The sequence below is a fragment of the Panthera onca genome, chromosome D4, assembly GCF_046562875.1.
Source record: "Panthera onca isolate mPanOnc1 chromosome D4, mPanOnc1 haplotype 2, whole genome shotgun sequence".
Classification (NCBI taxonomy): Eukaryota; Metazoa; Chordata; class Mammalia; order Carnivora; family Felidae; genus Panthera; species Panthera onca.
In genome coordinates, this window is record NC_138351.1 from 64,207,865 (window position 1) to 64,235,751 (window position 27,887).

General features: G+C 42.8%; 2 protein-coding genes across 5 annotated transcripts in view; both read right to left on the reverse strand.

Annotated features, from left to right (window-relative positions):
- GRIN3A (glutamate ionotropic receptor NMDA type subunit 3A) overlaps positions 1-27,887 on the reverse strand; it is a 287,822-nt gene that overhangs the window by 9,195 nt on the left and 250,740 nt on the right. The window lies entirely within an intron of this gene.
- Positions 16,331-17,516, reverse strand: PPP3R2 (protein phosphatase 3 regulatory subunit B, beta). The gene has a single exon (XM_060609164.3). The coding sequence runs from the start codon at positions 17,327-17,329 to the stop codon at positions 16,817-16,819; it is 513 nt and encodes a 170-aa protein (XP_060465147.1). The 5' UTR covers positions 17,330-17,516; the 3' UTR covers positions 16,331-16,816.

Genomic DNA, 27,887 nt, shown 5'->3' on the forward strand with positions numbered 1-27,887 from the left:
AGTAGGAAAGGAAAGGCCATGAGTGTGATTCTCCTCCCGGTCCCAGGCTTGTTTAAAAAAAATTTTTTTTTAATCTTTATTTACGTATGAGACGGAGACAGACCGTGAGCAGGGGAGGGGCAGAGAGAGAGGGACAGCTGTCAGCACAGAGCCCGACGCGGGGCTCGAACTCACGAACTATGAGATCATGACCTGAGCTGAAGTCGGACGTTCAACTGACTGGGCCACCAGGCACCCCTAGGGTTGTTTTTAGATGCAGATACTTTTTCCTTGGACCCAAGCAGAGTAGGAGAGCATCCCTCCCTGCGAGCTCGGCAGCCTTCACCATACTACACGTTGTGAGAGGAACCCAGCCAGGACCAAGGGCTCCTGAGCAGCACACTTTCCAGGGAGCTGCTCATACATAGTTCTATTTTATGAATGGTTCCTGCGTCTGGAAGGCCCCACAGTCACTACAGAGAGACTGAGAGAGCAGGAGACACCAAGAATTGAGACAATTTAACAAACTAAAGCACCGAACAGTTATCAAGGAAAGAACCTTTCTCAGGGACACAGAATGAGAAGGTTTAAGGGGAAGAGATGATGAATTCGATAATTTTGACATTTAGATCTGGCAGGAACATAGAGATCATCTAGTTCAATGTCCTCATTTTATTTTTTATTTTTTTAATTTATTGTTTTTAATGTTTATTTTTGAGAGAGAGAGAGAGCGCGCGCACAGGGGAAGGGCAGAGAGAGGGAGACACAGAATCCAAAGCAGGCTCCAGGCTGAGCTGTCAGCACAGAGCCGATGCGGGGCTTGAACTCACAAGCTGTGAGATCATGACCTGAGCCAAAGTGGGTCACTTAAACAACTGAGCCACCCAGGCACCCCTCAATGTCCTCATTTTACAGATGAGGGACCTGGGACCAGGGAAGTGAAGTAAAATCAGGCAGGTCACAAAATTAGACAGCCAGAGAGGAGAAAAAGGAAGGACCTAATATTTACTGATTGCTTACTTTTTTGCACTGAGATAGGCATTAAAACCACAATTGACAGTTGGACTGAAGTCCTTTCAGGTTTTAAGTGGCAGAGCTGGTCTATGATTCCATGTTTGTTTAGCTGCGAAGACTGGGCTCTTTCTGCCGTACAACCAAACAGCAGCAGTTACATAACAATAGTTACAACGACTATATGGGGCAGGCACTTTGCTAAGTGATTTACATATGAGATCTAACAGAATCCTCACAAATTCTCTATGAAATGGGTATTACTTGGTCACAGACATCAATGATGACAGTCAATCCTGCAGAAAGAAAGACTTCTGACACACCGAGTGCCTACTACATGTCAGGCACTCTTGAAGTACCATGGGATGAAGACAGGAGGGTTATGTCCCTGTTTGTCTTATTTTATTTTATTTTTTTTTAATGTTTATTTTTGAGACAGAGAGAGACAGAGCATGAATGGGGGAGGGTCAGGGAGAGAGGGAGACACAGAATCTGAAACAGGTTCCAGGCTCTGAGCTGTCAGCACAGGGCCCGACGCGGGGCTCGAACTCACGGACCGTGAGATCACGACCTGAGCTGAAGTCGGATGCTTAACCGACTGAGCCACCCAGGCGCCCCACGTCCCTGCCTTTAATCAGCTTGAGTCTAGGGAGGAAGCAAACATTTATACCCCATGATACGTACGCTGATCCAGGTCTCCTCAGTTTTGTAGAGGAGGTGGCTTGTGAGATAAGATTTAAAGTAAGAGAGGTAGAACGTGGAGGCTTGGTGGGAAAGTAAGCACTCTGAAGGCGGCAGAAATGGAGGGAAAGAAGTGACCTCTGGTGCAGTGGTGGAAGAGGTTGTGAAACAGACCAATATGGCTGGGGGGGAGAGTGCAGCAGGCGTGTGTCGTGAGGGAGAAACAGGGCCCACTTAGCATGTCAGTGCTAAGGAGCCTGGTGTCATCCCTCTGCTGAGGGCTTTTGACCACCATCATTGTCATCATCAATAATTATTTAGCAGTTAATTGTGGAAGGCGTAGCTCTGAACACTTTATCACTGTAGCAGCTTGCTTACTATTCATAACAACCTATGAGGTAGGTACTTAGGAACAAAATAGCTTAGTAACTTGTCCAAGGTCACATTAACTAGCAAAGGTTAGAGCTGGGGTTCAAATCCAGGCAGTCTGGCTCCAGAGCCTATACTCTTAACCATCTCACTTGACTGATGTCAGTGTCCTCCCATTTTCTCTCTCTCTTTTTTTTTTTTTTTTTTTTTTTTTTGAGACAGAGCATGTGAGTTGGGGAGGGGCAGAGGGAGAGGGAGACAGAGAATCCTAAGTAGGCTCCACGCCCAGCATGGAGCCCAATGCAGGGCTCGATCCCATGACAATGAGATCATGACCTGAGCCCAAATCAAGAGTCAGATGCTTAACCGACTGAGCCACCCAGGCACCCCTTTTTTTTCCTCCCATTCTCTTGAGGGGTTTTCCTTTCTTTCATTCTCTCCATTTCTACCTCCAATCCTGAATAAATAGCTAGCCAGATGTGATTCAGGCATGGGTCTGCCTCCTGGGTATACCAGGAAGTCCATCTGAGGGCAGCAGAGGTAGAGCTTGGGGATTTCAGACTCCAGTGGAGTCTTTTTTCTTCCATGACAGCACCTGCAGCAATGGCTCTGTATCAATGACAGCTTCTGGGATCCCTGGAGAAGTAATGGCTCTAGGTGAGCCGGGGCACAGAGCACGCCCCATGTATAGGAGCTTGAGCACAAGGCAGGACTAGGAAGACCACCTGAGATTGAGGCAGATGCCCAGCCCTAGGGAATAAAAGAATGCTGGTCTAGGAAAGGCAAGAGGTGTATCAGGTCCCGAGAGCTACACAGGTCCCACGGATTCTCCTGGGACATCTCTGTACCAGTGGTGACCACCCATATAATGCTGACCCCCAGAAAGTAGATTATGAATGTGTCTGAAAATAGTCCTTGGGCTGGACCTGTCGTAATGTGTATGGTATGTCTATTATATAAGGATTCAATGAGTTGTTACTACTACGGTAGAAGAATAAAATGGTGGAATTCATTTCCAACTTTAACACTAACATCATCAAACATTCAGCAAAACACTCAACATACTGGCACTGCTTTCTTATAAGTTGCTGCCAAGATGAGGGAGACAAATGTAACTTATGGCGAAACATCACATCTTGCCTTTGCACGCGTGGCATCCCCCTCTTGTGCATGACAAGAACTGGTCTCCTTTTCCTCTTATTGCCTCAATAACAAATAGGCTATATTCAGTTTATTTTACACATTTTTCTTTCAATTTCTGTTGTTTACACCCACATACATTTATAGACTAAAAGATAGTTACTGTCTATTGGGCGTCTAATGTGTGTGCCAGACATCATACATGCATATTATGACCTTATGATAACCCTATTAGTATTATTATCCCCATTTCACATTCAAGGAAACTGAGTCTCATAGAGATTAACTACCTTACCCAAGATCTTACAAGCTAATAAATGAAGGAGTCTGGCTATGGATCCAGGACTGTTTGATGCTAAAGCCTGTGCTGCTTTTCAAGCGAACACCATTTACAAGTATCCCTTGTGATCTGAACTCTTAATATTTATTCCCTAGAACAACTTGCAGATATTTTAATTCGAAATCCACCATCTGAATAGAAAATCCACTATAATCTTCCTGTGAGCATCACCGAATGTGTTTAAATTGGGTCTGAGTCTGAGTGATAAGATGTCTCGCGGCAGTTGTGATATTCAGCTGTTCTCCCAGGATCATGTTGAATGAATGTGCTGTGCATTAGCTATGTGCATCTGCTCCACAGATCACGTGAAAAATTTCTTTCTAATAAAGTGGAACTTGCTCAACTTCACATTTAACATTGGCCAGAGGAAGAAGAAGAGAAGCAGTGGATATTCAACGTCAAATCTTGACAATAAATTTAAGCAATGCAGACAAAATGATGGCGGTTGCAAGTGACGGGAGTATGGACATCATTCAGAAGTGCAGTCAGGGCCCAGGGGTGTGTTGTCAAGAGCCGCATAAGTGACGGCAAGGCAATGCCAACAGACATGAGGTTCGTGTTTTCCTCATCCCATTGCTTCTTCTGAAGCTTCATTTGATAGCTTGCAGCCACACACATCTGGGGGCTCCAGTGCCAAAGAGAGAAGACTGTCCTAGGATTTAGCCATGGGCAAATCTCACGCATTCATGGCTTCACCTAGTCCTTCACATGCTCGTTCTAGGCCATCTGATGTCACTGAGCTACCTCTTTAATCAATAAGTAACCGCTCAAAAATTTGCCTTGCTTGCTTATTTTATTTTACTAAATATTATTTGTATTTGTTATGCTTTTTTAACATTTTATTTTAGTATTTACTTTAGTATAAATTCAGTGCATTGTGGAGGGAAAACATACTCCGCATACCGCACCCGTGAATATCCACTAATTATGCTTTCAAGGAGCGGTATTTTAAATGCTTTATATTATGCAGAAATCATTGATGGATTGTCATTTATAACCATCCATGCATCATGTCTAAGCTATTAAACATTTACACGTGTCTAAGACCGCTTTAGACAATTTAAAGAAATTGACTGGGGTTTTGGGTGAGGTGGGAATGCTTTGTGTCCTTTTTTGGTTTTGTTTTTCATTTTTCATTTAAAACAATGGAAAGGACTCCCACCATCTGGAAATTCACTAGCCAACATACTTCTAGGAATGGACTAGAATCAGATAAAGGGAGATGTCTGTACTGTCAAATGTCCTGAGTGGTCTCTGCCCACACCATCAGTGCTCCCAGTGATACACAGAGGCCACGACCACCAATTTCGTTACTGCCTAAACTGTGCTTTGCATCTTGCTCAGATGTGTAGATTTGAAACATCTGACAGCTGGTTAGATAACTGACTAGTTCTGAAACCTCCAGCAGGAAATGCACTGAAAGTATTTCATGCACCATTTGCCTTAGATGTGACTAAGTCCCGAGCCCCCAGTGCACATCTCTCAACACACGACCACTACCACTTTCTGTATCCTCTAAGGAGTTGTCTATACTTGTTTTCAAGTCCTCTGTCCTCATTCTCTTTTGGATTCACTCCAATCAGGCTTTTTGTCCCAACCTATAACCTCGATGACTCCTGTCGAAGCCATCAATAACCTCCACGTTGCCAAAGCCAGATCAGTTTTCACCTTATTCATGTATCAGGTTGGATACCATTGATTATTTCATCCTCTTTGACATATTTTCTTCACTGTTTCAAGGATACCTTTGTTCTACTTCAGTCTTGTTTACTGGTCCCTCCCCACCTTTCTGATCATAAACGTTGGCATGCCTTTGATTCTTTGGCTACGTTCACTTTCCTATCCAGACTCTTGGCTTTAAATACTACCTATATGTCAATGACTTGTACATTTACATCTTCCCCAACTCTCTGCTCAGTCTCTCTACTTGGATATCTAATGGACATCTCAAACTTAACACGTTGAAATAAGCTAACTCCCTGCCCCCCCCCCCCCCCCCACCACACACACACTGGAAACTGCTTCTCATAGTCTTTCTCATCAAAGAATCTCCATCCTTGAAATTGCTCAGGCCAAAATCCTTAGAGTCATCTTTGACTCCTCTCTTTCTTTAGCCTTCCATACCTAGTGTGGCTGAAAATATGGTGGACCCTACCTTCAAAGTTTACCCAGAGTCTGATGGCTTTCCACCACCTCCACCAGCCACTCTGGTCTATGCCACCATCATCTCTTACCTAGCCTAATGAAATAGGCTTCTATTTGATTCCCTGACCCCCTCAATCTGTCTTCTGCACAGGATTCAGCTTAACCTCTTCAAAATACCATGTCATTCAATGACTGGTGACAGTATTCCATCTCATATAGAGTAAACATCAGAGTCCTTACAATGGTCTATACGACCTTTCATGATTTAGGCCCACACTTCCTGACTTCATATCCTTCTCTCACTTGTTCATTCTGCTTAGCTACTTGGGCTTTCTCATGCTTCTTTAAGTCTACGGAGCAGGTGAGGGTCTTCGTTTTCTGTTCTCTCTGCCTATAACTCTTTAGCCAGCAATCAATACTGTTCCTTCCCCACATTTTCTGCAAGTCTCTACTCAAATGTCATTTATCAGTAAAGTCTACCCTAACCGTGTGGTTAAAAAGGCAAATCTTGGGGCCTCTGGGTGGCTCAGCGGGTTATGCATCTGACTTCGGCTCAGGTAATGATCTCGCGGTTCGTGAATTGGAGCCTTGCGTCGGGCTCTCTGCTGACAGCTCCAAGCCTTGAGCCTGCTGCGGATTCTGTGTCTCTCTCTCCCTCTCTGCCCCTCCCCTGCTCACACTCTGTCTCTCAAAAATGAATAAACATTAAAAAATTTTATTTTTTTAAAAAGACAAATCCTGCCCTTCTCCCCTTTCTTTCCTGGATACAACCTATCCCCCTCGCTGTTCTTTTTCCCTACTGAGATAATATGTATTAGTTTATTGCCTATTTCACTCCTCAAGTAGAATGTAAGCTCTAAGAGGCCAGGGATTTTGCCCATTTTGTTCTGAGCATACACTAATTGCCTAGAGCAGTGCCTAGCATTTGCTAGGTGTTCAATTAATATTTTTTGAATGAATGGATGAAAGTGTATGAAAGCTGGAATCTTTTTTTTTTTTTTTTTGATAATGTAAATGTACACAAAATTTTACCCCAAACACTTTCGTATATCTCAGGAGATTTTTAGAATAATTCTGTGAAGGGAAAGATAGAGATGGATATTCTCAATTGATAGATAAGAAAACAGGCCCGGAGACCTTGGAAAACTTGCCATCCTGACTTCTAATGCCAGTGTTCATCATTCATCACTCTGGGGACCTCACTGGGGGGAAATATATTTACAATTAAAAAAGTAAAAAATTGGAGACAGAATGTAATAATTTTAGCTGGCTTGTGTATATTGTACTGATTTTATTCCCTTCATGTAGTTTTGGTGGGTCTACCAATCACAGATTCCCTGTTCTTTGGCCCCCTAATGCCAAGCATGTGACCCAAGGTAAAACCAATTTGCATTTGAAGCAGAGACTTTTGGCATCGAAAGTGGGTGAGGCTGAGTCATTTCCAATGTCAGTGCCTCAAAGGCATAGGCCCCTATTTCCTGCCACTAATATCCCTTGAATCCCATGGCTCCAGAGGCATCATCAGTTACTCTCTTTCTTACTCCAAAACATCGAGTTCCCCGCTATTCTTTTGATAATCTCTTCTTTTCCCCTTGCTTTAAATTAATCTGTTGCTTGCAACCAAAGAATCTGAGCTGACAGACTGCTTAAAGGATTAAGCTCCTCTAGCTCTGAGGTACAAATACAACCTCTCTTGATATAGACTTTATTTCTCATGCAGAACCCTGAAATGAATGGGTGAGCCTGTTCTAGGCAGACTTCTCTGACAGGGTGAGGCTTTGCTTTTCTCTGCCTCCAAAAGCTCAGTGTATAGTAGGTGCTCAATAAATAGCTTATTAAATACAGTATATATCTGAAAAGAAACTTAGTTATTACTCTCATGATTTCCAACACCTTGTAAATATGCTTCTCTCAGAGCAAAATAACTGCAAGAACCAGGGGAGATCATTTCATGTTTCAGTAATTTAGTGCTTTAAACTTTGCATGGTCTCCTCTTTGAGTCTGCAAAATCCAATCCTGGTGTTCACAATAATTTTCGTTGTTCTTAAAAAAATTTTTTTTAATTTATTTTTTGAGAGAGAGACAGAGAGAGCAAGCAGGGGAGGGAGAGCGAGAATCCCAAGCAGGCTCCACACTGTCAGCACAGAGCTAGCCTAGATGTGGGGCTTGAATTCGCAAACCATGAGATCATGACCTAAGCTGCAACCAAGAGTCGGACGCTTAACAGACTGAGCCACTCAAGTGCCCCTTTCGATTTTCTTTCATAAGAACAGCCCCTACTCCTGTTCTTATTAAAGAAAAACAAAAGGGGTGCCTGGGTGGCTCAGTCGGTTGAATGTCTGACTTAAGCTCAGGTTATGATCTCACGGCTCGTGGATTTGAGTCCCGTGTCAGGCTCTGTGCTGACAGTGGAGCCTGCTTCAGATTCTGTGTTTCCCTCTCTCTCTGCCCCTCCCCACTCACACTCTCTCTCAAAAGTAAACATTAAAAAAAAAAAAAAAAAAGAATAGGAGTAGGTGGGTGGAATAATGGTTTTAGTGAGAGGTAAAGAAAAGAAAGGCTGTGGAGCTTCTGAAATATGGATGACTCCTAGATACTTGGAAGCAAGATGAGTAGGAAGCAAATGCTGTTTCTAATTTAGAAAACCTGATTTATATATATATTTTTGCCACCCACTCTTTTGACCAGAAGAACAGCAGCTCAATAAATTTGGCAGATTCGTTGTTGTGTCTATACATACTATCCTCTGAGGGTAGTCTGAGCTGTCAGCACAAAGCCTGACACGGGGCTCAAACCCACAGACCGCAAGATCATGACCTGAGCCCAACTGGGCTGCTTAACTGACTGAGCCACCCAGTAGCCCCTACCTCTGTCTTCTTTAACCTGGAATCTGCTTAATGGCTCTGTCACCATGGCACTGCCCATGCTGCTGAAGAAATTCTCTCTCTCTCTGTTGCTTACATTTCCCAAGCCCCTGTTCCTTCTAGGCTTTGACAACCATTTTTTAGCCTTGGACCTGGTGCTCAATTTGCCACATTAGCTCCATTGTGCAGTCTTTTGAAAATCTAAATTTATTATTAAAACAACTCAGAAAAATATTTCTAAAACTTAGAGATGATTAACCATAATCCTTTTCCTATACAAATACTTTCTTGTTTAAAAAAATATTTTAGGGGCACCTGGGTGGCCCAGTTGGTTGAGTGTCCGACTTCCAGTCAGGTCATGATCTCTCGGTTAGTGAGTTCAAGCCCCACATCAGGCTCACTGCTATCAGCCTGTCAGTGAAGTGCGCTGCTTTGGACCCTCTGTCCCCCTCTCTCTATCCCTCCGCCTCTTGCACTATCCCAAAAATAAATACAAATTTTTTTTTTATTATTTTTCAGTAATCTCTACACCCAACATGGGGCTTGTGAGAAATAAGCCACTGACCCAATCAAAGGAGGGACACGGATACTAGGAGCACAGTGAAGTGAGGCTTTAATCAACGTTCTTGCAAGAGTGCGTCTGATGGGCAGGCACACTTGGGGCAGTTACAGCAGACAATCTATCTCCTAGCTTGCAAGTCCCTCCCCTGGCTCCTCATTGGCTGAGTACTACAGAGGTTACAGCCTTATGCAGACATCACCTATGTCCTATGCCTACTAAGGCAAAAAGTAGTCTGATTGGAACAAATGTACATTCCCTGAGGTGATGCAGAGACTTTTGGTCCCTCTCCCCTTTGTTCTTTGGTTCATGCTTATTGCAAAGGCCATGAAAATAAGCCTAGTGAAGCAGAGAGGGGAAGAAGAACCAGGAAGTGAAGGGCTCAAGGGTCTGGGACTCCATTATGGGGGAGGGAGAGCTTCATATATATATATATATATTTCCAATAGGTTGTAAACCTACTGTTAATTAGACAGCACAGCTTTTGTTTGCCTTTTCTGAAAATGAATCATCTCCCTTCCTTCTCACAGGGCTCAAACTCACAAACCCAAGGTCAAGAGTCTCATGCTCTACCAACTGAGCCAGCCAGATGACCCTACAAATACTTTCTTTCAATTCTTCATTTTCTCTTCTGAACTGCATATGAACCATACACATATGTATTTTCCAGAGTTATGTAACCATAACATATAACAATCATCCTTTTTAAAAAACAATACAATTTTTAAAAAATGTGAGTTTAGTCATTTTATTAATTTTAATGACTCTATATTATCACCTATTATTTATCATAATTGACTTAACTAATCTCAAACTGTCAAGTGTTTGATTTTCTTTAATATTATTCATTATACATACACGATAAATATTGCTGCAACAAAAAATAATTTGTGTATAGCATTTAAAAATTGTTTTTGCTTCTCTGACATACATATTGCAATGTGTGATGTTAACAGGTTAGAGAGTATAACCATTCTGATGCCTTGTAGTCTGTGAAACAGCCCTCACAAAATGTGAAGAAAATCATTCCCAGGGCTGCCACAATGCACAGATTGCTCACATTCTTGCCAAGCCTGTTTCTTTCTTTCTTTTTTTTTTAAGTTTATTTATTTTTGAGAGTGAGAGAGAGACAGAGTGTGAGTGGGGGAGGGGCAGAAAAAGGGAGACAGAATCCGAAACAGGCTCCAGGCTCTGAGCTGTCAGCATAGAGCCTGATGTGGGGCTCGAGCCCACAGACTGTGAGATCAAGAGCTGAGCCGAAATTAGATGCTCAACCGACTGAGCCACCCAGGCACCCCAAGCCTGTTTCATAATTAGTCATTTTTTCCTGTTTTAAATGTTCTGATTTGTATTTATTTAGTGAGGCTATTTTTTGATGTTTGTTTTTCCTATCTCCTTTTGTATGAATACTATATTTGTATCCTTTGCCAATTATAGATTTCAGACAAGGTGAGGCTTTTTACTGGAAAAAGCTATTAACCTCTTTCCAAACATGTTATTTATGTTTCTCTAATTTTTAAGTTTTACTGTTAGCTTTGTTAGATTTTATTATACAGAAGTTTGAAATTTTATATGGTACATTTATTTTGACTATTATAAATTCTTCTTTTGTTTCTGTTGTTACAAGAGTATCAGTTGGGATAAATGTTTTATGAGCAGTTGCTTTATTTCTGAAAAATAACGGGCACTTTAATCCATCCTGAGCTTTTGTACTAAAGAGTGGAACACGTTATTTTCTCTTTGTTGAGACTTTCCATTTCAGCTCCTTGCTTCAGAGGTGCCTTAGTCAATGAAAGCTCACACTCATCTTGGGGTGGCATGCATTCCTTTATGATATGGGCTTTGATTTAAAATTTTCAGATTTTAAAAATATTGGAAAATAAAAAAATTGTGAGGACGGGGACACATGGGTGGCTCAGTCAGTTAAGTGTCCAAGTCTTGATTTTGGCTCAGGTCATGATCTCATGGCTCGTGAGATCGAGCCCCACGTCAGCCTCTGCGCTAACAATGTGGAGACTGTTTGGGATTCTCTCTTTCCCTCTTTCTCTGCCTCCCTCCTGCTCGCATGCCTGTGAGCTCTCTCTCTCTTTCTCTCTCAAAATAAATAAACATTAAAAATTTGTGAGGACAAACATCATGTAAAGCGAACAACAAAAAAATTCACTGGTGGGTCAGAGTAAGCCTCTGAACTGTCAGGTTGTATGCAGCTTTCTGGCTGCTGGTGTCCCTTCAGTGTTCTGTTTTTTCATTGTGAATCAGCTAATGCCTTTAAAGCTGACACATGATTTGCTGCTCTTCACACAGTCATCAGCCTTTGGGATAGCTACAGTAGCAAATATGAAAGGAGAGGGGTCCAGTTCTGATTCTCAGTCTAGTGGCCTGACTTTTATGATGTCACCTTGTCCTTAAAAACACCCAAACCTCTTCCTTTTTGAGGCATGCAAAATAGACAAAACACAGTAGCTGTACCAATGGCCTCCTACATGCTAACAGAGAGAATCAATAGCATAGAGAAGTGAAGAATAGAATTTGTAACTAAACAACACAAAAATTTCCTGAGCATTTTCCCTGAGAATGTGTCTAAAGCATGATAGACTTAAGAGGATAAACCAACAGTGCTAAGGCTGTATTTTCTCCTGTGTTTAAAAAAAAGAGGTGTTTAGTGGTTTGGGATTACAACATATGGTAGAGAGCAGAGACAATTCATTAATATAGGATTCCTAACAACATATTGTTACTGACCTGTATAGCTGTGGAGTATATTGGTTGCTGTTATCAGTTTAATCTAAATACTGTCACTTATTTTTCAAAATGAGATGAAGGTAGAAGATAACTTAAGACTGTCTTGCTTAAATGACATGTCAGATAAAGGGATAGTATCCAAAATCTAGAAAGAACTTATCAAACTCAACACCCAAAAAAATGAATAATCCAGTGAAGAAATGGGCAAAAGACATGAATAGACACTTCTCCAAAGAAGACATCTAGATGGCTGACACATGAAAAAATGCTCCACATCACTCATCATCAGGGAAATACAAATTAAAACCACAATGAGATACCACCTCACAGCTGTCAGAATGGCAAACATTAACAACTCAGGCAACAACAGATGTTGGCGAGGATGGGGAGAAAGAGGATCTCTTTTGCATTGCTGGTGGGAATGCAAACTGGTGCAGCCACTCTGGAAAACAGTATGGAGGTTCCTCAAAAGATTAAAAATAGAACTACCCTATGACCCAGCAATTGCACTACTAGGTATATATCCAAGGGATACAGGTGTGCTGTTTTGAAGGGGCACATGCACCCCAATGTTTATAGCAGCGCTACTGACAATAGCCAGAGTATGGAAAGAGCCCATATGTCCATCGGCAGATGAATGGATAAAGAAGATGTGGTATATGTGTATACACACACACACACACACACACACACACACACACACACATACACACACACACACAATGGAGTATTACTTGACAATCAAAAAGAATGAAATCTTGCCATTTGCAACTATATAGATGGAACTGGAGGATATTATGCTAAGCGAAATTAGTCAGAGAAAGACAAATATCATGACTTCACTCATATGAGGACTTTAAGAGACAAAACAGATGAACATAAGGGAAGGGAAACAAAAATAATATAAAAACAGGGGGATAAAACCTAAAAGACTCCTAAATATAGAGAACAAAGAGGGTTGCTGGAGGGGTTGTGGGAGGGGGGATAGGCTAAATGGGTAAGGGGCATTAAGGAATCTACTCCTGAAATCATTGTTGCACCATGTGCTAACTTGGATGTAAATTAAACAATAAATTAAAACACTTTTTTAATCTTTTCTAAAAAAAAAAAAAAAAAAAAAAGGACTGCCTTGCCTAACTCTCCCCACCCACCACCCGCAATGTGCAGAATGAAAGTGGAGGGGGCTGCTTGCTTCTTGACAGTTCATACCTTTGGTGAAAACTGAGGCTTGATTACATTAATAAGACTATCAGAGGGGCGCCTGGGTGGCTCAGTCGGTTAAGTGTCCGACTTCGGCTCAGGTCATGACCTTGTTGTTCGTGGGTTCGAGCCCTGCATTGGGCTCTGTGTTGACAGCTCAGAGCCTGGAGCCTGCTTCAGATTCTGTTTCTCCCTCTCTCTGTCCCTCCCCCACTTGCTCTCTGTCTGTCTCTCAAAGATAAATAAATGTTAAAAAAAAATCAAAAACAAAAAAAGACTATCAGAAATAATCTGAAGTGGGTAAATATAAGAACTATAAAAAATAGGTGGCAATGCGGTGAGGTGGAAAAAGCTCAGTGTTTGGGGTCAGAAAGCCTGGTTTAGGTTCTTGCTTTGCTGTTCACCAGCTGGGAGACCTTGGAGAAGATTCTAGATCTCTCTACAGCATCATCTGTTAAACTGAATGATGGCACCTACTTCACAGTGTTGTTATGACTAAATGATATAATAAATGTAACAATACCTGGGACAGGGGTTCAATAAGTGTTAACTACCATTATCACTCCAAGAAGTTGTACAGAACTAGATTTGTTGGCAACCGACAATTAACAGAAAAATCAGAGTATTCTAACTTGGAAATGAATGTGATCTTTCTTCCCAAATATCCATACAACCAAACACCTATACAGTCAGATCTTTCCAATTGCTGAAGCTAGGAACAGGCTCTTAGTTCAAGGTGATTGCCATAAAGCCCTGACTGATTGAGCAATTAGCTTGTTAATTCTCGCCAGTCCAAAAGCTGAAATATTTTTCCTCTTCTTGTTAAATTTAAACATGTAATCCAACATGTTTCAAACCCTTGGTCATAATTTAAAATTTCTGTATTTTAATGTGCACATTGCAGAGTACATAAATAATGTCTCCGAGAGGCCTTCTTGGCTAACACTACCATGCTCGCTTTCCTCATGCAAAGTTTCCTCCACAAAAATCAAACAGGTTGGGCTTGAATGACAGTCTTTTATTTTTTAAAAAACATTTTAATAGACTATTTGAAGAACAGGCTTACAGAAATGTGTAGAAAGTATAAAACGTTTGCATATATGCATATATCCCTTCTTGCCTACACAGCTTCAGTTAGTAAGCTCTTCAAGGGGTGCATTTCTTTCAAGTGATGGACCAACTTGATAGGTTTATTGTTAACTAAATTGCATCATTTACATTAGGCCCACTCTTTGTGTCGTGCCTTTTATGGACTTTTCCAAAATGGGCAATGTCATATATTCATCATTAGAGTATCATACAGAACAGTTTTGCACTCCTAAATATGCCCTGTGCTCCACCCGTCCATCTTCCTCTCCTTCGGGGCTTCTGGCAACCTCTGACCTGATCTTTTTATCAGAATGAGGGTCTTTCATTTTAACTTTCTCCAGTCAAGAAGTCTTTGTTCCTTCTGCAAATGAGAGGGTGAGAAGGACTATGACATTGCTTCCTTTCTGGATTACACAAATGTTCAGTTAATTTTAGAGTGGTGTGGCTGAGTACTAAGTAAGGGTTCAAAAAGAACCAATAGGCCTCCTGTTTCATATATATATATATATATATATATATATATATATATATATACACATATGTATATATATGTATGTATGTATACACACACACACACACACACACACACACACACACACACACATATATGAATGGAAGGGAATTAGAATGAACCCATTGTGTTCTAGGCACTTTACATGTTTTATTTATTTTTATTTATTTTTTTAGTAGGCTCTACACCTACTCACAATGCCTAGATCAAGAATCGTATGGTCTACTGACCGAGACAACCATGTTTTATCTTTTCGAATCCTCTAAATAACCATAGGAGGGATCCTTGTTTTAATTAGGAGAAATGACACTGAGAGGTTAAGTAACTTGCTCATGCTCACACAGCTAATAAGTGACTGTCATAAAAACCCAGTTGTAAATGAATCCAAACCCACTTGTGTCTGAACCTTTGAATGATGTTATCCTGCAACAGGGGTATGACTCATAACACTACAGGGTTGGTACCATTTACTAATCATTAATACATTAGGACCATACAGGAATTAAGGGGACAAAGAGTTCTATCTTTTGTGGTTCCAAGATAATCTACTAAATAAAAAGTAGGAGAGCCTTTGGCAGATGGGTGCCCTGACAGTAAAATTGTGGACTTATTTTTCTTTTGTTTTTTCAAGACGAGCTACTGTCTTCTTCAAAACATAGGAATAATAATATCTTTCAAATAGATCTTCCTCATCCTGAGCAACATCACCTGAGTTTTGTCCAGTGTAGGGAGAGTATGTCTCATTGTCCTGGTGTTTTGAGACCAGGGGGAGTGTCCACTCTGAGGAAGAGGATTGGTGGGAAGTGGCAGATGCTGGGACCAAGGACAGCATGTTTTCTGAGAACTGACAGTAAGTGGGGCCTTGGAGAGCTGGTAACATCTGGGATACAGGCAGTGGTAGATTTACTGGTACGATGGTTCTCCAAACAGAACAAAACAAAAACCTTTTGCTCCTTTCTGTGGTATACTAGTTCCACCACAACCAATTTCAAACTATCGACATGACATCACTGAACACAGGGGTAGGATGAGATGCATACACACTGATCCAGTGTGAACAGGCTCTGGTACACCCTTTGGCTGCAGATTTATTAGGGTGTGAGGAATGAAAAGTCCTCCCTTCTCTCAGTTTCCCTGCCAGGCCCCAGGTCTTATGTTTAAAGCTAAGTTTTAGTCAGTGCAGACAGCATTCCCCCTGCCTGCTGCAGATATATGTTTGCCCATCTCTTCATCTTTTGAGTACCAGGAGCAACACCACTTCAGCATCCCAGGGGAAGCCCGCTGCAGCTGAGATCTTCACTGACTCTGCCTTGTGGGAAGAACGACTCTGAATCTGTCCCCTTCCCTTTAATTGGGGGTTGGCGGGTGGTGGTGAGTTTTGGAGGTGAGAGCTTTCTAAGAAGGTCCCTGCCCTGTCTGTCTGGAAGCAACCTTAACCAAACTTAATATTGGGGGCGGGTAGCCCATCCTGAAAGACTGACCACCACTGAGGCTGATAGTTGGGCTGGGCGTTCAGCCCAGGCTTAGTTTTCTTGCAAGAGCCCTGAGACCAGCCTCTGGGCAGGAGCTGGAACAATGAGACAGGAGGAGCCCTTCAGACATGCTCAGGGATTTCTGGATGAAGATGGGAAGGGGGCTGCAGCCTGGGAAAGGGAAGGATGGGCTTTCCCTGTCCAGAGAGAGCTGCCTAAAAGGTGCTCAGCCAAGAGAAATATATTTATTCCTGTTGCCACAATAGGAAGTTAACAATCTGTCAAAAAATACCTGGATACCACAGATAAATGAAAGCAGTTCACCTAACACCTGACTGAAATTGTGCAGTTTTCTCCCCTATGTACAAGCATGAGAAGTAGAGGCAAAGAAGTGTATATATTCTTATTTTTGAAGTTTTCAACTTCTTCTTGACTCTTTATAGTTTGGTTTCTGGATCAAAGCAAAGAAAAAGACGTTTATAAAAGCCATTTGTTTTTCTTTCCCCACCACGCTCCTCTGGGGTGTTACCCTGAATCACTGAGAGAAGAATTAATAACACTGAGCTGGTCATGAGGTTCACGTTAGACAATGTGGCTTCACAAAGAGAAACACTTCCAAATAAGTCAAGAGAGACAGGTGCTGGGCTGCCTGGAGCTGATCTTGAAAGAGACAGGTTAAGTGAGAGTTGGTGGGTGGTGCTCTTAAAAAAAGGCTCACACAATTACCACCAACTTCTTGTGGACCTCCAGGTTTCCAACCACCGCACTGAATTCCTCGAAGGATATTCTCCCGTCGCCATCCCTGTCCAGGATGATGATGGTTTTGTCCACGATCTGCTGTAACTGCCAGTCTTGCAGGTTGTTCCCCACCATCATCTTCAGCACCTGGAACAGCTCCCCGTTGGAAATGTAGCCGTCTTTATCCATGTCATAGATGCTGAAGGCAAACCTCAACTTCTGCTCCTCGTCCCCCCTGACGCTGAACTGGGAGGTCCCCACGACGAACTCCTCAAAGTCCACCTCTCCATTGCCGTTGGTGTCGAAGATGTCGATCACTCGCTGCACCAACGGGTTCTGCCGCAGCTCGGGCAGGGACAAGAACTCGTCCACGCTCAGAGAGCCCGAACAGTCCAAGTCCAGCTTCTTAAACCTCTTGCTCAGCCTTTTAATTTCATCGTGGTTGAAGTGGGAGCACATCTCCGTCGGGTAACTAGCTTCGTTTCCCATCGTGGATGCAGGCACCCGTTCGCAGGGGCGGTGGGCGCGGGCGGGTTCAGGCTGGACAGTTGCGCCGTGGGAGGGCTCGGCTGGCTTGGAGGGCTCGCGGGACACCCATGACCAGACGGAACAGGGAGGGAGCGGGGAGGGGACACGGAGCGGAGGGGGAGAAGCCAGGAGGATGGGTAGGAGAGAGTGGAGGGTGGAGCAGGGTGGGGATAGGTATGGGGGTTTGGGGGGGTGGGGTGGTGGATGGATGCCCAGCACAGCAAGGCTGAGAGGATGCCACGCCCTCCTTCCTTCCCTCCACCACTGGTGGTTTTCTCCCTAGCCCCCTTGCTAGTATTTTATCTTCTCACTTTCTCTCTTTTCCTTAGAAAGTAAATTCCAATGGGGCAGTATCCCCAGCACAGGGCCTGACATGCAGTATGTACTTAATAAACATACATATCAAATAAATGAGTGAGCAGCAGTCAAGGGCTCTTTACGCAAGCCTCGTGTAAGGTCTAAATGAGATGATACATCAAAGTCTTGGTGGTTATACATACTTCCTAAATTCTCCGGGGGAGGGGAAGCCACAATTGACATCCTTCCTACGGTGGTCACTGACCTGTTTCAGGACATGGGGTTCAGGGTCTTTGTAAGAGACCACCCAGATGTCACACGTAATTTCTCACATGGATCACTTATAGGCAGTAACATGTTCCTGAGGAGTACACACAATGCTGAACTCAGGGCATTTTTCAAGAAGACACAGTTCCCAAGAATACAGCCTTGGTCGTTCTATTACTTGGAATCCGTCATCTTGGCCTTCATCTTTGTTGAACTGGTGCCTGGTGGCTCTCCTGCTTTGGGAATGGCTGTAATGTGCCCAGAGAAGCCTTTTGCAGGTTTTGAGAGTGACAGTGGCCCTTACACTGTCTCTTTTCCTTTTGCTTAAACTGGATTTGTCCTTTCTGTTAAAGATTAATCTCACACGCTGCCTCTCCCTCCCCATATTCCTTTTTCCTTTAGGAGCACATCAGTTATCCCCAATGCATAAGAAATAAACATGATTCCAGAGCAAATTTGATTCAAAGGGACTAGGGGGAACCCCAGGCCACTAAATCAAACTGAAGGGGGCAAACATTCACTTAAAAAATGTTAGCATCTCCTTTGTGCTTTAAGTAAAGCCAAAATAACACTCTAGAGGCAAGCATGCTTAAACTGGCACAAACAAAGCCATGGGATGGATACCTCACCACAATATCTAGACAGCTTAAGGAAAAGAAAGAAAAGGTCTGTAGGCTAAAATATTTAACTTACTAAATTATTATCCCAACTGATTGAATTAACTACATCTGAAAGAAACATGATAGGGTGGGAAAAAAAAATCTAAGACAGAACAACCCAGCATCAGATCTGAAAACTGCCCACTTAGTAGCAATAAATCCTTACACCCTGAAAAACATCAGTTTTCCCATCTGTAAAATGGGGCTAATAATACATTTTGTACAGCTGGATGAGGATTAAAGCTGATATTACCCAAAATGATAAAACATTATCGTTATTATTATTATTATTATTATTATTATTATTACTAATTTCAGTACTATTTAGCCTGCAGGTAGAGATGAGGTCTTAAAGAACAGCGGCGGCCTGGGCACTCATGTGTATGGATGTCATTTGATGAGCACCCTTGTGCGCCTTTTACAGTATGCTACTCACTGCTCTCACACTTTATCAGCAGCAACTTTGGCTTCTCTGGTTCAGCACACTCCTTGAGGACTGCCTGCAGACCTCCTATCGCAGGCTAGAGGAACACAGTGACCGACCTCACTGGCCCATCAAGCACCCTTACAGAGCCCTCACCAACTTTCCCCTGGTGGGCATCACTTGGAAAGGAGTTATTCGTGTGGGAAACTTTTAGTAAGCGTATTCCTCTATTCCTCTATGTGTCTTATTAGGAAGTAGTGAGGGGTCGTGGAGAGAGCATAAGAATTCAATAGACCAAGTTCCAGTCTTTGTTCTGCCCCGATTAGCTGTAAGCCCTTAGAGGAGCCATTACTGTCCCAGCCTCCGTGTCCTAAACTGTACAACGGTAATTGTAACTGCCTTCTCCATTGCATGTGGTTATTCTGAGAGGAAGATGATGGAGTGCATGTAGAAACGTTACATAAGAGAAGTATTGTCACAAGAGTTACCTGACGGTCAAACAGACGGTATCAGGAAGATGGTACCACTTCACTAAAATAATTCAGTGTGCATCCAAGAAGTGCCCTACCTGCCTTGCAGAGGATGTAACCTCATGCTGGATCTTAGGTTTTAGTCAATGTGCAGTTGAGTTCCCCACTGCTCCATTGTCCTCGAGCATTATTATGGGGCTCAGTGCCATGGTTTCAATTTTCTCTGGCTGTTATCCTCAGTCATTTTCACTGTTACTCTTTCTGTTTATTACTGTGGAGGGATCTGGACTGTCAGACATTCATTGCAGTAAGTAAATTAAAAGGGTTGACTGATTGTTTTGGAAGAAATCAGGAGCCTGATGGCACTTCCATTTCAGCAAGCCATTTTTTTTCCCCCTCAAACGTTCAGGTAAAGAACTATGAGATGGTTGTGTGCAAAAATAACTGACATTGGGAAATAAAACCAACAGAAATGGAAGTGAGGAGTCCTGTGGCTCACTTAAACCTTCATCTTCCAAGTTAGTCAGGAGAATGGGTTTCTGAGCAGTATCACACAGCCATTCTGGGAGCTTCACAGGTGGTTGTTGACCTTGACCTAGAAGCCTTCACCTATCTGTGATGTTGCCAGTCACCATACTGGCCCATCCTTACAGACTGTGGAACCACTCAGCCCTGAGGTTAAAACCTTTTCTGAGCATCAGATTTCTCATCTGCAAAAAGCAGGAATAATATAATGGTGTCACGGTGTTATTTTAGGTTTAGGTGAGAGAACATCTACAATAATAAAGCCATCTAAATTAGCACACCAAAACACAGTAGGTACTCAATACCTTTTGTACCCTATCTCCTTTCTTTTCCCTTTCTTCCTTCTTTATTTGCTTTTTCCAAAGCAGATGTTTGGCCCTGGCTATAGGTGTTTATTTTTCACAAAGATGTGACAAACCTTTTTTCAAGTATATATCAAACACCTACTGTGTGCCAGGCCCTGTGCCAGCTAATGGGTCTTTAGTTGGTAAACAAGATACAGTCCCTTGGGAAATATACAGCTTTGCTATTGAGAAATCTACACTTTAATAAATAATGTGACTGCAAGGATGTAGCACTATCTGGTCAGTCTTTTATGTTTATCGTGTGTATTCAAAAGGATCAAGGGTATTGTTTGATTTTCTTTTGTAATTCTGGCATGGTGTTTAATATGGGCAATGGTTTTCAATCACCATTTTGCTATTTAACAACTCTGTGATCTTGGGCAGAATTACTTATTTGAATCACTGCCCATCTCTAAAACAAGGACAATGATTGCTAACTCATAGCGTCATTTTCAGGATTAAATGAGATAGAACACATAAGGAATTAGGCTCAAGGTCTAGCATATAGTAGGCACAAAAATTATAGGTGCTATAATTATTGCCTGCATTAGGTTTGCCTGGAAAATTTTAATAGATTATTTACACAAATGTAAACGCAGCTATACTCATCATTTGTTTTCTCCATGAATGTTTATTGAACACCTACTATATGACAGGCATACAATAGTGATCTAAAGCAAATAATTTTCCAACTGTCTCTGTCCCCATAGAGCTTATAGTTTTGCAGGGAATATGGACATTAACCAAATTACCATGACCAGAAATGTTAAAGGGGTGCCTGCAGTGAGTGTTCCAGGTAAAAGGTAACACAGTAGGAATTTGTGGTGCCACAGGAGTTTACACAATGGGAATTTGATCTGGTCAGAAAGATAAACTAAACCTTTATTGGGGAAGTGACGGTCGAGCTGAAATGTCAAGGATTAGAAGAAATTAACTGGATGTTCTAGGCAGGGATGAGTGTTCCAGGAAGAAGGAACTACATGTACAAAGGCCCTGGGGCAGGAGGAGCATATCAAGTAGAAGACCTTAAAAAAGGCCACTGTGGCCAGAACAGGGAGGTCAAAGGAGAGCATGGTATTAGATGAAATGAAGAAATGTCTGACTATTCCCTAGACACTGAAGAAAATGCAACATTTATTCAATCATTCCTTACAGGGCATCATGTATCCAATCATGTTTCAACATGTAGAGCATTGAGAGCATTCAGGGATGGTCCCTACTCAAAGCTTACTGACTGCTGAGTGAACTGAGGCATTACAGTTATACTTAATTATAACACAAGATGGAAAAGATGTCATTAGAGGTATAAGGGCCAAGAGCTATAAGAATTCAGAGAATTGAGAAATTGTTGGGAAATTCCTAGCATTCTTGCTGGGAACAAATGGAGGAAGACTTTTCTTTGTAAGAAGTGTTGTTTGATTCTGATGAAGGCAAGGGGGGAAGGTACCCTAACCACACGAGTGGGAAAGGGAGGAGTGGAGTTAGTAGCAACCCACGCAGTGTGGCTGAAGTACTTGAATAAAATATCAAAGTGAAATGGACAGAACCAGATCAATAAGAGTTCTGAACGTTTGGCCAAGACATCTGGTTTCTATAGGATGCAGAAAGAGTAGCTGAAAGCACAGAAGAATGACTGAATCAGAATTTTGTTTTAGAAAGATTAATATCACACTGTGAAGGGTGAGCTGAACAGGGAAGAGACCGGCAGCTGGGAGAGCAGCTAGCAACCAAGGACCACTACATGTGCTTGTCTGGAAAATGAGAGCTTGTGCTAGGCTCTCGGCTCAACAGCTCAACAGCTAGGCTGAAAGAGGCGCTGGAGATGAAAGGCGAGGTGTATTTGTCTGCTTGGCTGTCACAGCAAAGTATCACAAACCGGGGGCTTAAGCAGAAGTTGATGGTCGCCCAGTTCTGGAGACTAGAAGTCTGAAGTCAAGATGTCAGCAGGACTATGTTCCCTCTGAGAGCCATAGAGGACTCCTCCTTTGCTTATTCTGAGCATCTGCCATTTTAATGGCAATCTTTGGCATCCCTTGGTTTGCAGCTGCATAAATCCAATTCTGCCTCACGGTCATGGTGTTCTCGCTGTGTCTATCTCTACAGAGGAACCGTCTTCTTATAAGGGCATGGGTCATGCTGGATTAAGGAGCCATGCTTCTACAGTATGACCACATCTCAATTTAACTAACCGTGTCTGCAGTGACCCTATTTCCAAACCAGGACTTGTTCTGAGGTACCAGGGGATTAGTTCTTTAGGACCTCAACATGTCTTTTTGGGGGACACAATTCAACCCATTATCACCAGGCCTGAAGTCTTACTAGATAGAAGGATGAAAGGAGGGAGCAGAGGCAAGGCTCCAGATGTGATTGTATGGGCTTCTCTGGCTGACTAGTCCTGTGCTAAGATGTTGCAGGAAGCCATCTATAATGTGTGATAAGAGGGGCACATTTATGGGTCCCTGGGCCAACGATGCTGCCTTATCATGGGATAAAGTGTCTTCAGAGGCATTGGATATGACAGAGGAAATGTGAAGGCAATTTGTCACATTGTTAGACTTGGGAACAAAAGTGAGGAACAAAAGATGGCTTTTCTGATAGTTGGCGACACTTCACATCATAGCCACTAGATGGCAATCTTCACACATTTCCAAGCTTTCTGTTTTTTTTCCCAAGCCAGAATCTTTAGAGCGTGGAAGCAAATACTTATTAGCACAGGGAATAATTAGGGAGGAGTCTCATTTCATGTGATTTGCCTATAGATTTCAGTGTGTGGAAATCTTAAAAAGTGGAAGGAAGACTCTCTCACAGTAGTCTTAACCAGTTTGAGCACTATTCATACCTTTTGGTTGCATAGGAAATAACTATTCATAAATATTCATGAGTCTATGGAACGTAACCAGGGGAAAAGCAAAAACTGTTAACGGTATTTGGTCCCAGCTATAATTTATGCCCAAGCATCTCTGGTATATAAAGGAGGAGACCCTTATTCTAAGCGCTCTGTTTACTTGGTCATTAGCATGGGTGAAGAGGGCACTCGCTAGAATTAGTTTTTCCTTGTAGTAAAATTCAAAACTTTTGTCATATATTGTAAGCAGAGAGCAACAGAGAAACAGCCCTACCTTTGTGAAGATGTGGCGTGAGAGGAAAACAACACGAGAGAATGGTAGGTCTCCAGCCTGTCCGCCCAGCAACCGCACTTTGAAAAACCACTGACCACATTTAAAGAAAAAGTTCCTGCTGTTGGTTTAAACATCTGATTTCAGTGCATCTTAATGATCTGCATAAACTACCTTCAGGTTTCCCCACTCAAGTCTAGAAGCTGGTTTTGAAGAAAGGAATACTATGATATAATAGCTGGTTAATCCAGCACTTACAAGGTAGAAAATTCCAGAATCATGTCTTTCTCAAGTCCTCCAGTAAAACAGTCTTCAGTTTTATAACGTATGTAACTAATACATAAGAGTCTTTATGTTGGGGTTGTAAGATGCTTGTAATTATGCTTATACTTCCTGACACTGCTTTTTTGGAGATGGGTCCCAAAGGGAGGGTGCACCAACTGTAATTTCTTGCATGTGCTTGTTATTTACCACATATTTTTTCTTCTGCACACGTAGCTCTATACTTAGGGAAAGAGGAGCGAACATTTATTAAGCTAAGTATTCTTCTGAAAATAGCTCATTAAATATATTCCACTACTTATAAGTAGATTCTACTACTATCTATCCCCAGTTTGGGGGTAAGGATCTGAAGTTTTAGAAGTCGCATGGCTTGCATGGATACACAGTGATGGAGCAGGGCATCAAACCTCAGTATGTCTACTTTTGGAGCTGAAAGTCTTTTAGTTATTTCAGACTGCCTTCCATAGGGAGATTTTAAAAGATGCCCCTGCTCTCCTGGGGGTAACAGGGGGGCTATGAGGCAGAACACAAGGAAAGGTGGCCATCTGTGATTTCAGAATCCCTGAGGAGGGCACCACTAAAAGGGCATAAAGTCGTGTCCATCCAGCATGATTGGGTGCAGTGTCTCTGGAGGATGGGGCCAAATTGCATTGCTTTCCCAGGCCTCAGTGCCTTGCTCATGCTCAGACTGGAAGGTTCCTCCCGCTACAAGGGTTACCTCCTCCAGGAAGCCTTCTCAGATTCCTTCTTCCTCTTCCATGAGTGATTCACAGGCTTGCCTGTGCTACCTCTCTATCTCCTGCTGCTGCCGCCCCTGTGACGGTGTGGGGTAGGGGGTTTGTTCGCAGATCTGTCTCCCTGCCTCTGGCTTCTGTATTCATCTCTGCATCAGCTGCACCTCGTGCAGGGCTGGCACACAGGAGTTCAGTACATGTTTGCTGATGAATGGCTGGCTGGCTGGCTGGATGAATGAATCCATTCTGGTAGCAGAGTAAAAGAAAGTGAGGCCTTTCGGAGACTGGCCTCCCTTTCTTCATGTGCAATCCCACTCCACATCATAAAAGGACACACGTAGAGCTTTGTGCTTCTTCAGGTTTCCAGAAAGCACTACCTGGATAGGTTCCATCTGACCTTATGCTTGGCTTAAATATTAAACTTAATTACTTAGGCTATTCCAAGGGAAGCGCTCAGCTGTCAAGGTGGCTCCCGACATACACGGGTTTTCAATTTAAAGCAATCTACAGTCATTAACTCTCCTTGCCTCACCATAACTTTCATCAGGTTGAATAGCAGTGACATTTTAAATTGAAAAAGGAAGGGGTAGGGATGAGAGGGGCAGGAGGCTGTTGAGATGTGACCTAGTTGTCAAGAGCAGAACAGACTGCATGGAAACTCACCCCTCCCCCACCCCCATACTATTTCCTTTGGGTTTTTAAAGATAAACTGGAAAGAAAATTGACCAGTATTAAAGCTTCTTCTTCTTCTTTTTAATGTTTATTTATTTATTTTGACACAGAGAGAGAGAGAGAGAGACAGAGAAAGAGAGAGAGAGAGATAGAGAGCATGACCAGGGGAGGGGCAGAGAGAGATGGAGAGAGAGAATCCCAAGCAGGCTCTGCACTATCAGCACAGAGCCTGGTTGATGTGTGTGTGACTATGAGATCATGACCTGAGCTGAAATCAAGAGTTGGGACATTTGGGGTGCCTGGGTGGCTCAGTTGGTTAAGCATCTCTGACTCTTGGTTTCAGCTCAGGTCGGGATCTCACGGTTCGTGAGTTCAAGCCCCACATCGGGCTCCACGCTGACACGGTGGAGCCTGCTTGGGAATCTCTCTCTCCCCCTCTCTCTGCCTCTCGCCTTCTCACTTTCTCTGTCTCTCTTGAAATAAATAAATAAACATAAACAAATAATAAAAAAAAAAAGAGTTGGGATGCTTAACCGACCGAGCCACCCAGGTACCCCGGCATTGAAGCTTCTTGATGTGACCCATGTGATTTTTTTGGGTTTCAGTGTTCTAGTTGATTAACCCTTTCCTCTTCCCCCACCCCCAAAATTAATAGAAGGAAGAATGTATCTATCATGAGAAAACCCTGTTTTCTCCGTGAACAGTATTAGAAAGTTTTACATGGGATGCACGTTTTGGTGGTCTGGGGTAGTGGTCAGAGATAGAGAGCCCAGACTGGAGGCCAGTCAGTTCCCTGTCCTTCTTCCAGGACCCATCTCTTCAGCTAGTTAAGTCAGGATCCCTCTAAATGTATCAGCTTGAGAAGCACAGCATTCTCTAAGCTGCACAAGCTACGCAGCTCAATCTTAAGGTGAGGAAACAAGCTTAAGAGAACCTAAGTGATTTCCTTATTAGATGATGTTCAGGATTGGGAAGGCCAGGGATGGAGAAATTTCAGGGATGTAGTGAAAGTCAAGTTGAGGATGAGCTCAGGATGGAATGGTGGCAAGTTTCTTATGGCGCACTTTCCTTGGTATTCAGAAACACCGAAAAGTACAATGATTTGCTTTTAGACTGCTCCAAAATTTACTTCTCCTTTTCCTTACACCATGTAATCAAGGCCTCTGAATTCCTGAGATGGAACTCCTTTCATGGCAATGTCCAACTTCCTGCTTAGTATGTATTTGTTTCCCACATATAACAACACAAGGAGACACCTGGATTCAGAGGCAGAAAACCTTATAACAATCCGGGAAGATAGGGCTTTGACCGAGGTTGAGACACGTTAAGTAACTTTTCCAGACATAAAGCTGCTTCCTTGTAGTAATGGCAGAGCTAAGATGGTCTGGCTCCCAAGACCAGTGTTGTTCCAGTGGACCTGGTTGTACTCTCTCCTTTCTGACCAGGGCAAGGCATGAGCTGTCTGCCTGCAGGCTGGATCTCCGTGTTCTGGTACAGAAGCTACACATTCTCAGATGGTCAGGCTGCAGGCACTTTCCCCTAGCTATTCCATCCCCATCTTTGTCTGCTACCAGGGGCTGTGCCGTACATTCTTTTGGCCTTCCAGAACACTCTCCACCTTTTCCCACTGGGCTTTGTGCCCTGAGGAGGTCCTCTGTGGACCACATTGACAGGCTCCCTTGACCTAAGGCAGTGGTGGAAAATGAGAAGGTGGGAGGAAACTAAGGTCAGGTATTTATTCTCTGGCCATCTTCCAGCCAGGTCACCATTGGTTGGCTATGTCCCTCACCAAAGGCTATAGCTCCTGTTAGAAAACCCCCTTTGATCCCTTACTCCTGAGTTCTAGGAATGGCTCTCTCCATTTTTTCCCTTGAGCCTAGATGTGGTAATGACTCCTTCACTTCACCTGCTCTGGGACACTGCTATTTCTGTTGGTTTCCTTAACCCATACAATTGCAAATGTCTTCTTGAAAACTCTTCTCGGACTGATTGAGAGTGCTATCCATTCTCTGCCAAGATCACTATTTCCTCTTCCTTCTTTATTGTTTCCAGTTGGTTAAAAGGTAAAACCAATCATTTACTCAATCCATTATTTAAAAGAGACTTTTTTGGGGAGGGCACCTGGGTGGCTCAGTTGGTTGAGCATCCCACTTCGGCTCAGGTCATGATCTCACAGCAGCTTGTGAGTTGGAGGCCCGCATCGGGCTCTGTGCTGACAGCTCAGAGCCTGGAGCCTGCTTCGGATTCTGTGTCTCCCTCTCTCTCTGCCCCTAACCCACTCACATTCTGTCTCTGTCTCTCTCAAAAATAAATACACATTAAAAAAAACATTTTTTTTAAATAAAAGAGACTTTTTTTTTTTTTTTTTTAATAAAAAGGTATCATTGGGTGCCTGAGTCTCAGGTAAGCATCTGACTTTGGCTCAGGTCATGATTTCGTGGTTCATGAGTTTGAGCCCCACATCAGGTTCTGTGAGAATCCACTTTGGATCTTCTGTCCCCCTCTCTCTCTGCTCTTCCCCCGCTGAATCTCAAAAGAAAAAAAGGTATCATTATACACCTTAATAATTTCTTGGAGAATTTTGGGAGTTTGCTAAACTGTGATCTGCTGACTTCCTTTTCCTAGTTTGCAAATAACAGATTTTACAAAACTGTTGCCCTGGAACTCTAAGTTCACTCGGTGACTTTACCAAAAAAATTACATTTTTTTCCTGAGTCAAAGGAAAACGG